This window comes from Sebastes umbrosus, chromosome 23, assembly GCF_015220745.1.
Source record: "Sebastes umbrosus isolate fSebUmb1 chromosome 23, fSebUmb1.pri, whole genome shotgun sequence".
Lineage (NCBI taxonomy): Eukaryota > Metazoa > Chordata > Actinopteri > Perciformes > Sebastidae > Sebastes > Sebastes umbrosus.
Window position 1 is genome coordinate 14,448,442 of NC_051291.1, and position 14,287 is coordinate 14,462,728.

Sequence of the window (14,287 nt, forward strand, 5' to 3'; positions counted from 1 at the left end):
GCTCAGGCTGCATGTTAGAACCAGGTCTGAACAGGGCCATAGTTCACCGTCTTTTTACACGTTTTTAGCACTTATTTTCTAACATATATAATGTGTTTGAATAGAAATATCAGATTTTACTTTACCCAGACTTTAAGTTGCATTCCATTTTTGGCTCTAAATAAAAACAAACAAACATGATCTTATGAAGCAAAAAAAATGTATATATATATACTATCTCTAGTTAGTCCATGTTAACATTTCATGCCCATGGTAACACATATCTTTAATACTACTTTTATGACGTGGATTTGAACAGATCCTTTAACACTGTGCTTCATCTTTCTGCCGATTTAAACACCTCCATCTTAGTCGGAGGTCCTTTTATGTCCAAAGAAGATTCATTTCTGTCTAGACTTAAGGTGTCAATACTCTCATAATTCCATCATCACAGTGCCCTGAGCAGAAAGGTATAAAATGATATGGGTGAATGTCTCTTCCCCCTGAGGCAAAGCCAACAACTACACCACATTTTCAATGCCTCCATCTCACTTCCCCCTCTCTCTCTCTCTATTCAATCATTTCTCCCACTTAGCTACTGTATCTCCCTTCCTTAACCCCCACCATCACTTCAACCTCCACACTCATCTCCTCCTCCTCCTCCTCCTCCTCCTCCTCCTCCTCCTCCTCCTCCTCCTCCTCCTCCCTCCCCTCTTGCTCTCTTCCTCATGGCTTCATTTAACTGGTACCACTATCAGGGGAAATTCGCTAGATGGGGAGAGTCAATGGAGTGTAGCATATAGCTAGACATCAGCCTCAGGGAGGGTTTTCTACTGAAGTCATAAACAATATTGCATAAGCTATACAATAGTCTACGGGGAGATGGTGGTACATGGACGGATGGAAGGAAAGGGAGAGCGATGATGGAGGACTATTAGTGGTGGTGAGGGGTAGAAAGTATATGGTGTGGTAAATTAACTTGGTTATTGACATTCACACAAACACATATTCAAGACAAAGTATAAACTGAACTCCTGAACTTGCATTTATGGGCGCCACTGATGAATTTTGTCCATATGATTTAATAACATGTCCTCTAAGCTTGTGCTAGTACGATCATGGTGACTGGGTGGTAAATGATTTAAAATCATACCGGAACAATCTGTGTTTCATTCAGCTGGGAAGTGACACGAGTGAGTAATATCAATGCACTGATTCCACATCAAGATGATGAAAGTGCAACACACTGGCTGCTCGCATCATTTGATGCACATGCATAGTACACTACACACCCAACTCATGATACAGACAGAGATACTAATCAAGGTGCACTAGCTAGCTGGGATGTGGTGAGCAAATGAAATTAAATATGCTGCTTTTTTTCTGTTGAGTAAACACGCATCAACCCAGGAAACGAAGACAGATGCACATCTTAACTTGAAGCTCATCAACACACGATGGCGTGCATCAAGATGCTGCCAGTGTGTGGGCTTACATAGGAAACAATGGGTGCTAAAAGAACTGTCTGCATGTATATCCTTAAGAAAAAAGACCTAGTACATTAAGGGAAAACATGAACTATTTAAGTCATTAAGTCAACTATGGGGTCATTTTAGAAATTATCTGGAACATACAGACAGTCTACTGGTGGGATGAAACTGGACATTGGTGATCACTCGCTGTAGGAGAAACATTCCTTTTTTATTTTTATTTATTTCTTTTAATATATTTTTTTACTATTATTTATTTATTTTGTTATTTTTTCATATATTGTAATTATTTTTTTTTTCTTGTTTATGTTTTTATGCTGATACAGTTATGTATTTTTTATGTTTCTTGAAATGTAATAAAAAAAAGTGTTTAAAAAAGAAAACAATGGGTGTGGTTGTTTTGTTGCAGGTCACACGCTGTAAGTGTGTGCTGATCTTTAAGGTTGGAAAAATGTAATTTTCCTACCACATTATGTGATTGGAACTATATCATCTTCACGCTGAAGAAATCAAACCAAATCTTTTGTTTTTCTGATTTTGATTTATGTCTTGTTTTTTGTGTTTTTCGGCTTTTTAGAACTTGAGTTTTTACTTCTCATTATATGTTCAGTCTAACTGATTAATAGCCTGGGTTATGTTGCAGTTTCTTTCTTTCAGGTGTTTTGATGTCAGACAGAGGTATGGTTTCTCTTTATTTTTTCTCAGTCTTTAGGTTATTTAAAAAGCTAATTTGGTTTGGTTATCGTTCTCATTTGGGGTGATTTGAGTTTATCAATGATAAATCTAATGTTATTTATAGATCTTTGGCTGATGTTTTATTTTTGTCTTCTATTTTATTTTGAAATTTGGATTTTTATTTTTTCAACATTTTGTTGACAGTTACCTGTTTCATGTTTTGCTGGCACTTAAATAGGATTTCAATGTTGATGCAATGCATCTTGTTTTTGCTTGTTTTATTATGTTTCATTTGTAAATACTGTTTAAGTGTATATATACTGTAAATTTGTCATATTTTGATGATAAAAGATTAAAAAAAACATGCAACATACAGGTCAAGTGGACCCAACATGCTTTTAGCACTATGTATAGAGTATACTGGTGTAAATACTGTGATTAAAAATGGATGGTTCACCTGCAGAACAGCTTATAAACACATGTTTTATAAATACAATTAAATAAGAGAAATTGATCTAATTGCCTTATACACTTCATTTTGACTGGGTTAAAACCACAAAATTTAAAGTGTTTTAACAAATAAAAGCAAGCATTCCCAATAATGTATAGTCCTAACACTGAGACATGGTTCTGCCAGAGGATCTGAGGCCATCTGTCCACAATAAGATAAATGTAACAACACCATATAAAACCCCCTACGTGTGTTTTCATCTCTGCACTGTCAAAGTGTGGGTGAGTTTCTCCTTCATACCTGACCTCCAGGTGCAATACCAGGAGACAGCGGTCTGCAATGTCCTGGAACCCTCTTGACAGGTCACTCAGGGTCTGGAGAATCTGCTCCCTGCTCCGCTCGCTCTCACCCGCCCCCTGGCTGTCTGCTGAGTACGGAGACGTACCTGGATGGACAGAATAGACAGGAAAGAGAAACACTATTAAAGACAGAGGGTGACGTTTCAATGTCTGGATGCTGCTGAAGCCCCATTAGCTCCAGAGGTGCTGCTCTATAGTTGACCCTGACCTCTGTACTACTGGTAATATGCATGCATGTCATTTCACTCATGACATAATCAGGTACTGAAAATGACACCAGTTCATGCAACACACACAAAAAGAAAACCCATTAACTCAACTTCACACACTTCCCGAGTCCTTCAGCATGTTCTTGTACTTTCTTCGCGCCACTTGTGCTGAGACAGCAGGAGCATGTGTCAGTGCACCGCATTGTAAACCACACAAAAGACCTGTGTGTGTGTGTGTGTGTGTATGTGTGAAAAGAGAGAGAGTGAGAGAGAGAGAGCCAGAGAGCATGATGAGTGTATATAAATTCAGGCCGGTGTAGATCAATGGCCATAAATTAGCAAGGGGAGGAAAGGGAGAGAAATTGGCCCCGTCAGTCATATGTAAGTCTATTTGGTCAATGAGGCGAGCGTGTGTGTGTGTGTGTGTGTGTGTGTGTGTGTGTGTGTGTGTGTGTGTGTGTACGAAGAGTGACTGTTGAGCAGGAGAATGCAGGGGTCCACGATCGATGTGCCGCAGTCAAAGCCAGCTCCCCAGTTACTCTTCCTGCCCTTCCGAAGGTCACACATGCACGCACGCACGCACACACAGAGCGGCAGCAAGTCTGAACTAAGGCCGACATAACCTGTTCATTTGTCTTCCCTCTCTATGATTTATACCTCTGACTGATATTTCCCCAAAACAGATAGGAAATGAGATACAGGTATTTTTGCTCCAATGTTGTTGGTTTCATTATTTGTACATGGATTCATTCACTCTGAACACATTTTAAAATGTATTTTTGTATTCATTATTTCTTATTTGGAAACGTCACTAAAAGTGTAAAGTGACCCAAAATCTGCTGGAATAGTACACGTGCAGTCCTGTAAACTTAGAAAAGACAGCTTCCCAAATCGTGAGTTAGTCTGTAAATGCAATGCGTTTCGCAGCTAACTTAAAACAAACAAAACAGGACAGAGGCTGAACTGTGTGCGGTAAAACCTTACAGTAACATCAAGATGGCAGATTGTCCTAAACTAGAGCCCATCTTGCGATGGGATCACACCAGCCATGATGCCAAATCGAGCCAGGGGAGTAAAGTGGTGTGAGCCTTTTCCCCACTTCCTACCCCCCTTCCTCCAGCGTCCTTGCTCGGACCACACCCATCTTCAAACCTAACCTTCATTTTGATCTCAACTACACACCAGTTAAGTTTTGTGATGCCAAACTGGGCCTGGGGAGTAAAGTGGGGGGGGCCAATGGAGGTCACAAATCTGTCCACAGACAGACAAAGTACCTAAAACTGCCTCTGCGATAGTTCCCGCTACAGTAGGTGTCTCCAGGAACACATTTTGCCAGGATGACACACACACACACAGACTGACAAGATGAACACAGTACCAGCGTTGCTCTCACAGCTGGTAAATATGCAAAGCTCAGTCTGTCGGGACTTGGCTTGGGAACCGGAGGGTCGCCGGTTCAAGTCCCCGCACGGACCGAGTACGGAGTGGTAGCTGGAGGAGTGCCAGTTCACCTCCATGTGCCCTTGAGCAAGGCAACAACCACCTAAAACTGCTCCCGGGCGCTGTATAGTAGCTGCCCATTATACTAATAATAACAATAATATACTAGGATGGGATAAATGCAGTAGCTTAATTTCACTTTGTGCTGTGCTATGTACAATGTGTGACAATAAAATTGGATTTATATTTACATTATTGGAAAAAACAAATCCTAAAAAGACGACAAAAGTAGGAAGAATCTAAGAAAAGAGGTTAAGTTCATAACAATATGGCACTACAAGAATACTTCATATTTCATATCCACTTAAGAACCTACACTTATTCAAAAGTGTGATTGTATATCACTTTAACTGTCCTGGCTGTGATGCTGATTACATCGACCAAACATTAAGTGAATGCAAAAGGGTTGTATGAACATTTGACATCATATAATCATTTCAAACGTCTAACTGATGTTATGAAACCTCCTGGCACCTCGAACAAACTTGGAGACAACTCACGAAAGAGACATTCATCTATGTACAATATACTGTATATAATTCAAACGGGAATAACTTTGCATATCCCCCAACATCACTAAGGCCAACTAAAGTTCCAAACCCTTACTGTACATGTATTTCTACACTGTTTGAAACCATTATACTCATTAAATCAAAGAATTCTTCGCCACCATTTCATGTTAGTGTGTGCTCATGTTCACACATTTTGAACATGCTGCTGAATATGTGCTTCTTCTGTCCCCATTACAGTTAGCTTAAATTAACCCCTGATAAGAGGAGAGACCATTAGTTTAGGCAAACAGCAGTGAGGTATGTGCCACGGCCGTCCAATCAACAAAGCAAACACACCCGGGGGCCGTGATGCGACCTCACTCTGAGAGCTGCGCTTACGGCCTGTGTGTCTAACATATAGAGATAAAGGCTGCAGATTGTGTTTCTTATTAAAAGTGTGGGGCCTGTGTACGTAGAAGTGCTGTATGTATGAACTTACTTGCTAACTGTCTTCTTGAGTAAACCTCTTGATAACATGTGTGTGCTGCGTGTGACAGGACACTGCAGGACACAGTCATTTGCAGCAGCTACAGGCAGTTTATATAAGACCCAGAAAGACTTTAAATCTGGTTTAAATCTAACAAATAAACAGTCAGACTTCATATATATATATAGCAAAGTTTGATGAAAACATCATCCACCTGTTAAGCGCTATTCAATTCAACAGAAAGTTGTGGTCAGGAAATCTTTACTTCGAAAAATCACTGATTTTTGTAACAATTATCAACTAAAAACAGAAAAGAAATTCAGATTAAAAAGGTTCTGTCCTCTCTCACTTCTCGCTCCACAAAGTTGTAATTAAACCCCAAATTATGAGGCTTCCTTTCCTCTTTTTAATCAGTTTCATTGTTACCACAGCTGGAACCACCACCGTTAGCTCTGAGATAATTAGGAGGTAGGGTGGCTAACATTTTAGGCTCATAATCAGTCTTTATTTTTGCTCATCTGACTATTTCACATCAAACCACTGTGAGAGCAAAAAGTAAGTCTGCCTTAACTCAACAGACTTGGTTGTATGTTTGGGTTTTTTTAAAGTAAAAAGTCAATCAACAGTCAGTAATGTGTATAAAATCCATACGATATCTACACTAGTGACTTCCTCCACCACCACGGATAAGATCTTTATGTTGGCAATATCAACATTAATCCAGCTCAATGAGCCACAGGAACAACAAACGAGATTGGTCTTAACAGAAAGAATCCACAGTGATTTCTCAAGGGAGCGGAGCATAATGACATTAATAGACCTCATTTGATTGTATTTAGCGGATGCTGTTTATTCTCCCCAGTCATCTTATCAGATCATTAAAAGATACAGAATGAAACACAATACTGCCACTCAAACTGAAAGCCACAATTACAGGAATATTACCTATGCACCTGAGTGACCTGAAGGCAGCATTAGATGATATATGACTTTATTGATGTCTATTGGCAGACAACATCAACCGGTCACAGTGAGTGTTTGGTGCAGCTAGCAGATTATACATAGATAAAAGTCCAGCCGATTAGACTGTTATCAGGTCATTAAATGCACGTTATCGGTGGTTATAAGCCTCTTATTACAAGGCTTTGTTGAATACTCAATTCTGATCGGTCAATAACGGCATTCTACTGGTCTGTTATTTCTTTATAGCGGACCGCTGCTACGGGCGCAGTTCTGATGTCGGACTCTGGAGGACCGTTTTTGTGTCAGATGATTGATTTCTTAAGTAAGTAGATGTGTAATAAACTGGATTATTTACAGCGAGCAGGTCATTGTGGAATAAACCCCTTCAGGGCGATGCAGGACCCCTTCGCTTCACATGCATCGCCCTGTTTGGGTTTATTTTTGCAACAATGACCGGCTCACTGTATATTATCCCTTACATAGATGTGGGTCAGACCACTGCTACACCCAATGGTAGGTTTTGTCATTGATTCACATGGTCGATCACCGAAAGAAGGAATATAAACGAAGCGAACTGAAGCAACCGTAGCAATTATGACAGGAGCAAAAGAAGAAGTGAGACGCTGTATGGAGTGGAGATCGGCGGGCGATGGATAAGAGTGAGAGGGTACACATCCCATATGAAACCAACAAGTTGTCTTTGTGTTCACAAGTGTTAAGTTTCACTTTTGAAACATAGTTTTTTAAGCCACAACACAATGTTTTTTCCTAAAACTAAAGATTGTTTGTGATAAAAACATAATGTTTCATGCAGCTTTATCCATTTGAAATACTACACAAATGAATATTTACATTACTCATTTCATTTTGTTTTAAGTCTTTGATTCTCATTTTGCTTTTACTTGTGTGATTTTCCTCTTTCATATATACATTTTTAATGAGCATTGTTGAAGGTACACCTGAGACCCATGATTTTCATTGCCAACGACTGCTTGCTGTAATTTGTTGCGCATATGACGAATAAAGAAACTTGAAACTTGAGTTTTATGCATTACAATGTGTTGCTTTTAAGTTTCGCTTTCACTTTTACAACGTCGTAGGCACAGCAGGCCCACATAGACCCACACCTATGGTGCTTATAGCGAGCGATAACGCACGTTTAATGGCTTGATAACAGTCGAATCGGGTCCATAAAGTCTTACTTAAAGCACCTGACAAAAGGCACAAGTATATTAGTCTGATAAAGATCATTTTGCTCTCAGTGTGTTTCTTTCCTTCTCTTAGCTTGTGGTTGTGTTGTGTGTGTGTGTGTGTGTGTGTGAGAGAGCGAGAAGCATTTCACTCGCTCTGCCTGTGGGAGTGTTTTCCCTCCAAAAGTGTGTGTACGTGCACACGGGGCGAATGTGTGAAAGTGACTCGAAGGCTTCTGTTTCCTCTCATGTGCATTACACTCACTCACTTTGGCAGCAGAAAGGGAAAAAAAAAAAGGGCTCGCTGTGGCACACACTGCTGGAGGTCTCTCCAGGGGGTGTTCGTGTAACACACACACACATGCCCAAAAACACACACAGAAACACAAGACGCACACGATTCCTGCCGTCGCCCCGTCACTCCCCCACCCCTCCAGCCCGCGCTGCTTTGATGATGCGAGGGAGGCGTCGCAGCATGGGGGGCACCATTAGAGTCAGGGACAGACGGGCGAAAGGAGACGACTCATTGGTCCTGACTGACAACTTTCTTGCCCTCTTCTTTTTTTTCTTTCTCCCGCTGATTAAATGTGAGGATATGTATGTGCATGTCGTGTATCTATTTATGCGCTCATGTGTAGGTATGCGTGTGTCGTGCTTATCCAATTATTTTCGAATCCCATCTTAGAGAAACGTCTGTTGCTTGCCATCTGCGGAAGACGAGGGTGGCAAACATTAAGGGAGAAGATCAGTGATGGAATTCACATTCTTATTACGCAGACGCATACATACACGGACAGTTCATAATAACACGAACCCAATCTTTGACCTGTGTGCCATTACGGGGGGATAAACAATACATTAAGATACAAGACTACAATGACTTGACATTTTCTGTGGCACTGACAAATACAGATGCCGAACATTTGATACTAATCATGATCTGTTTTGTTTAAAAAAGCACAACACGCCCTATCTCTCAGCAGAAAAGAGGAATGAAAAAGAAATGGAGAGAGATAAGCAGAGGACATCCTGCAGGGGTGGAATGATGAATGATTCATAAATGACTAAGTAAGAGAAGAGGGGAGTTATTAATTATTTTGCCGCCTCTGGTAGAGGATGAACATTCGCACACGGGGATCTGAACTTCTGTCCAGAGAGAGAGAGAGAGAAATTGAGAATGAGACTGACAGATTTTGATATCTGAAGACCCCAAATTGCTTATAATGAGAATCAACACATGCTCAACGTTTTGGACAGAAACAGTAATAAAACCCACACGGATGAAACAAAAGACAATATTCCGACTGCGCAAGAAACAACACCATCGACTCCCACTGCAACTCGTCCCCCAGGCCTCTGCAGTGAATACGAATGTGTTCATAGTCAAGTTGCCTTGTTAAATGGAGTCAAGAAAAAAAAAAATCATCGCTAAAGGGGAAGACCTACACTCACCATAGTCAAGGTTTTTATTCCATAAGCCCTCCGCTTGCAGCAGAGCAATCACTGAAGAGAGAATGAACTTATTCCCACAAGGAGAACACATGGTTATTGTCCAGAAACCCTGTAGCATAGATTAGAGGCCTGTTTCTATCTCATGATGGTCAGGCCTCAGACATGGACACACACATTTTGCACATTTAAAGGGATAGTTGAAGTGGGGTTGTATGAGGTACTTATCCATAGTCAGTGTATAACCTACAGTAGATACAGTAGGTCGGCAGCAAAACGTATTTTAGTTATCTAAAAGAAAGGCCCACCTGAAAAAAAATCAATAAAAGTTTAAGTGTACGCTATTTTTAGAGCATTTTCAACAGTTTACCTTGCTGTCAGACAGCCCTTTTCGACTGGGAACTAAAGCAGTTGTATCCTTTTATGCTCTCGCCAAAGCTACCAGACTCCATTGAAAAAAACTGTAATTTTACCTCGCAGAACACAGGGGTTGCTGGTCTACCGCTGCCTCGATCGGTTAGTTTGTTTGTGCTATTGTTTGACTTTGGTGAATTCTAACTAACCAAAGTCATACAATGAGGCAATCAAACTAACCGAATGAGGCAACGGTACACCAGCAACTCCCGTGTTCTGCGTGGTAAAATTACTGTGTATAACTGTGAGCATAGATAACGACTTCAGTTCCCCCTCTGAAACAGTGACTGTATAGCTGTCTCACGTCAAGGTAAACCGCTGAAAATATTCTAAATACAGCGTACACTTTAACTGATATTGACTTTTTTAGATGGGCTAAAATACGTTCTGGGCCGACCCCGTCCACAGCAGTACATTGCTTCGCCTCCGTGAGGTAACTCCTGTCTGCTTCTCCGAGCTGGGGGCGTGCCGACCGTCATCTACTGTTGGTAATATACTGACTATGGACAACTACCTCATACAACCCAACTTCAAAACACCCGAACTATCCCCTTTAAGTGTTGGTCGGCAGCAAAAAAGACTGTCCACTCAGACAGCTCTTCATGCTCTCCTGTTTGCAGGTCCGTGTTCAGTACACAAAGATCCAACAAGGCTACCAGACACACCGGCAAATATTATTAAAAATGTCTAAAATTCATATAAACACACACACAGCAGTCAACAACAAAAAATGCATGCTGACATTGCCCCTCAGGCGTCTATGTGTGTGTGTGTGTGTGTGTGTGAGTGCTGTCGGGTAAATATTGTCAGAGTGGATTAGAAGTCCAGCGCTGCGACCAGATGGGTGATAAAACCCTTTCTGTGGCCACCTTCACGGCAAATCACCATCACTGGTCTGTCTGCATACACACACACACACACACAATCCTCATTACCAGCACACACACACACACACAAAACTGCATGTGAACACAAACTTAAATGTATTTTTTATACTTCAGTGCATAACAATGTGTGTAACTACACATCCAGAAGGATTCAATCACACAGGAAGGTGACCAAACCAAACGTCCACTGAAGAGATTACCCAGCCGTGGACAGAATCTACCAGACCCTACCACTCCAAGAAAAGAAAGAAACAATGTTCACACAAGGAAGGAGAGAAGGAAGGAAGGGGAAAAAAGGAAAGAAATACCAAGACAGAAAGAAAGAAATACAAAGAAAGAATGAAGCAAGAAAGACAGAAAGAGGAATGAAAGAAAAAGAAAAAGCAAAAAGAGGGAGAGGAAAATGAGTTGTTCATACCTGACTGCTTCTGTAATATAAAATCCAATTTGGAGAGGCATAGACGTGAGGCGGGGGGGTGGAGGATGAGATAAGGTGGGGTCCTTTTTCCCTGCCGTACCCTTGTCCCATCTTACACAGTGCATGCTTATGTACACACACACACACTGGCACGCACGCACACACACTAACACCCGTACCAGCACACACGTAGTCCGTCATCAGCTCGGCAAACACTAAATAATGAACAATACGGAGGCTGTCCCAGCATGATAAGTGACTGCCCTATCCTTCCCATTAGTGCCACCCGCCAGAATTAATGATAATTATGTCACGTCCCTTCCCGTACTTTTATTGAATTCTTATCTATGAATAAACGAAGGAAGCTGGCGTCGGAGTGAGAGGGAAAGGGAACAGTTTAAAAAGAGATAGCGGCAAAGTCAAGCCCAAATAAGAATATCTGAAAAATTCTCATTTAATTATTTTATGTGTGAAAGAAAAAGTTGCGATAGGCGACGGCAAAAATAGTGCGAGTTCAATGAGCAATCAGAGGTCTGACGCTAGAGAGTTGTGACCATCGCTGATAAGCCCTCTCTCTATCCCTCTAGGAAAGGTGCATAATTTACCAGAGCTCTGCCAGAGGACCAAGATACTGCAGTGAGTTTCTCCAAAGTACTGTAACACAATAACTACAGAGGGGAATGAAAGGGCTGCATGAATAGGTGACGATGTATTTTATAATGAAATGCGGCGATTACTGCAGGTTTTGAAGTGGAGCTGCGACAATGAATCGATTAGTTGTCAACTATTAAATGAATCACCAACTATTTTGATAATCGATTTATCGGTTTGACTCACTTCTAAGAAAAAAATAGTCAGAATTCTGTGATTCCAGCTTCCTAAATGTGAATATTGTCTGGTTTCTTTACTCCTCTGTGACAGTAAACTGAATATCTTTGAGTTGTGGACAAAACAAGACATTTGAGGACGTCATATTTCGGCTTTGGGAAACACTTATCACCATTATTCACCATTTTCTGACATTTTATAGACCAAACAACTAGTCCATTAATCGATAATGAGAATAATCGTTAGTTGCAGCCCTACTTTGATGTATTGAAACTGAATCCAGCCCTTTATATAAAGCTTATTAATAACAAATAAAAACAAAGTGGATTTTAAATATCTAAATGCAACAGTACTCTGACATTTCAGCAAGAAAAACAGAATCTTCAAGAGCGTCATCTTGTCAAGATTGATAACATATTACCCGTCCAACTCTAGAAACTCAGCTGAAACATGTTAAATATTAAATGAGCTTATTAGAATGACATAAACAACACATTAAATAAACATCTACATATATTTTATAATCAAATGCGGCGATTACTGCAGGTTTTGATGCGTTGAAACTGAATCCAGAGCTGTATATAAAGCTTATCAATAACAAATAAAAACAAAATAGATGTCAAATGTCTAAATGCTAAATAAATATAATAGTACTCTGACATTTGAATAAGAAAACAGAATCTTCAAGAGCATCTTCTTGTCAAGATCGATAACATATTACTCCTCCAACTCTAGAAACTCAGCCTGATGACATTTTTACATACGTTAAATATTAAATGAGCTTATTAGAATGACATAAACAACACATTACACATATTTTATAATTAAATAAGGTGGTTACTGCAGATTTTAATGCGTTGAAACTGAATCCAGCGTATTATATAAAGCTTATCAATAACAAATAAAACCAAAATAGATGTTAAATATCCAAATACTATTAATTAATAATAGTCCTCTGATATTGGAGTGAAGAAAAACAGAATCTTCAAGAGCATCATCTTGTCAAGATCGATCCAACTCTAGAAATTCAGCTTGATGGCATTTTTAAATATGTTCAATATTGAATGAGATTATTAGAATGGCATAAACAACACATTAAATAAACATGACTGAAAGAAATGAAGTCTGACATCTGTTTATGTTGTAAGACTTTGGAGGAAAAGCTTTTTATACCCTAGTTTTAATGATTAAAAATTACAAAATAAGAGACTGCTACTACCAGTTTACAGTACTAAAACAAACCTGGCCCTACTGTACTGTAATTAATGGGAGTAACAGCTCCCTGATTGCTCTCATATGATGTTAATAAGAAAGATATGGACTTGGAGAAGAATATTACAAGATGCTGAAAGCTTTATCGAGAGATTAAACATGCGATAATGAGGATAAAAACATTACTGTTAGTGATTAGTAGATGGAGAAACACACACATACACAGACACCTCATTTTGATCAGTGATTAATGATACAAAAGTGATGAGTGAGCAGGGAACGTATGAAATGCTTTTGAGGGTCCTGATTAGGCATTTATGCGCACACACTCGCAGAGGCAGAGCCGAGATAATGAGTGTGTGTGTTAGTGTGTGTGTGTGTAAAGTGCTCTTTGACAACTCCAGTGGAGAAGGTAATGAGTGTGTGATAACACACTCAAACAGGAACTTAATGAGGCACAGGTAAGAAGAAGTGTTGCTACAAAAGTGCTGCAGCTAAGGATGAGAAAACTTCATCTACCCCTGACTGTGACCCTCCATAAAGCATCCAGACAATGTTTTTAATCTGCAGCGTATTCTGATCAATAACTGCTTAATGACCGGAGAGACTAGCAGCAACGTCTCCTGGAAAAAATGTGCATGATGTAATATTGCTATATACTGTAATATACCAGTCAGAAGAGGATTTATGGCGCCTCAGAGGCCTGTCCCCGTGGAGGTGCTTCCAGGCTTTAAGCTCCACTAAAACATAATACTCCTGAATTCAGCTAGATGTGATGTGAAAAACACAAACTCAGTATTTTCCTGACTAGTAATATCTTTGGCAGCCAAATCGGAAAAAAACAAGAAACTGAGGAAAGAGAATGACGGGAAGGATAATCAAATTTTTGGTGCAATTGCAACCATCCGACAAGCACAACTCGTGTGTCAAAGTCAAAGACAATAATCAGTTTTACAGCAACAGATGTCTGCGTTGGCGTCAGCGTGCCGGGTGTAGACGCACAATTTACTGCATGTGTCAAAGTTTGTGTCAAAAATATCACAAAGTTTTGCTTAATTTAATTTCGTCAACGGAGTAACAGCTTTAGAGATATCTAGTTGGAAGGAAAAGGTTTTTTTTGGTATGTAAAGAAGTATGAGACCTCAAATGTGTTTGTTTTGTTTGCCAAGAGAACTAGGAGAGAAGGCGATGAGGTGATTAAATTAAGAGTTTGATTACAATAGCACTGGGTAACACACTCGACTTGATTCACTTTTGGTATCTGGTACATTTCTAAATTTTGTCT

The 14,287-nt window shown here is 40.0% G+C and overlaps 1 protein-coding gene across 1 annotated transcript in view; it reads right to left on the bottom strand.

The window, feature by feature from the left end:
• Positions 1 to 14,287, bottom strand: part of exoc4 (exocyst complex component 4) — a 135,195-nt gene that overhangs the window by 18,052 nt on the left and 102,856 nt on the right. The window contains exon 17 of the mRNA XM_037760049.1: positions 2,896 to 3,040. Within this exon, the coding sequence (XP_037615977.1) occupies positions 2,896 to 3,040 (145 nt within the window). The remainder of the gene's footprint in view (positions 1 to 2,895; positions 3,041 to 14,287) is intronic.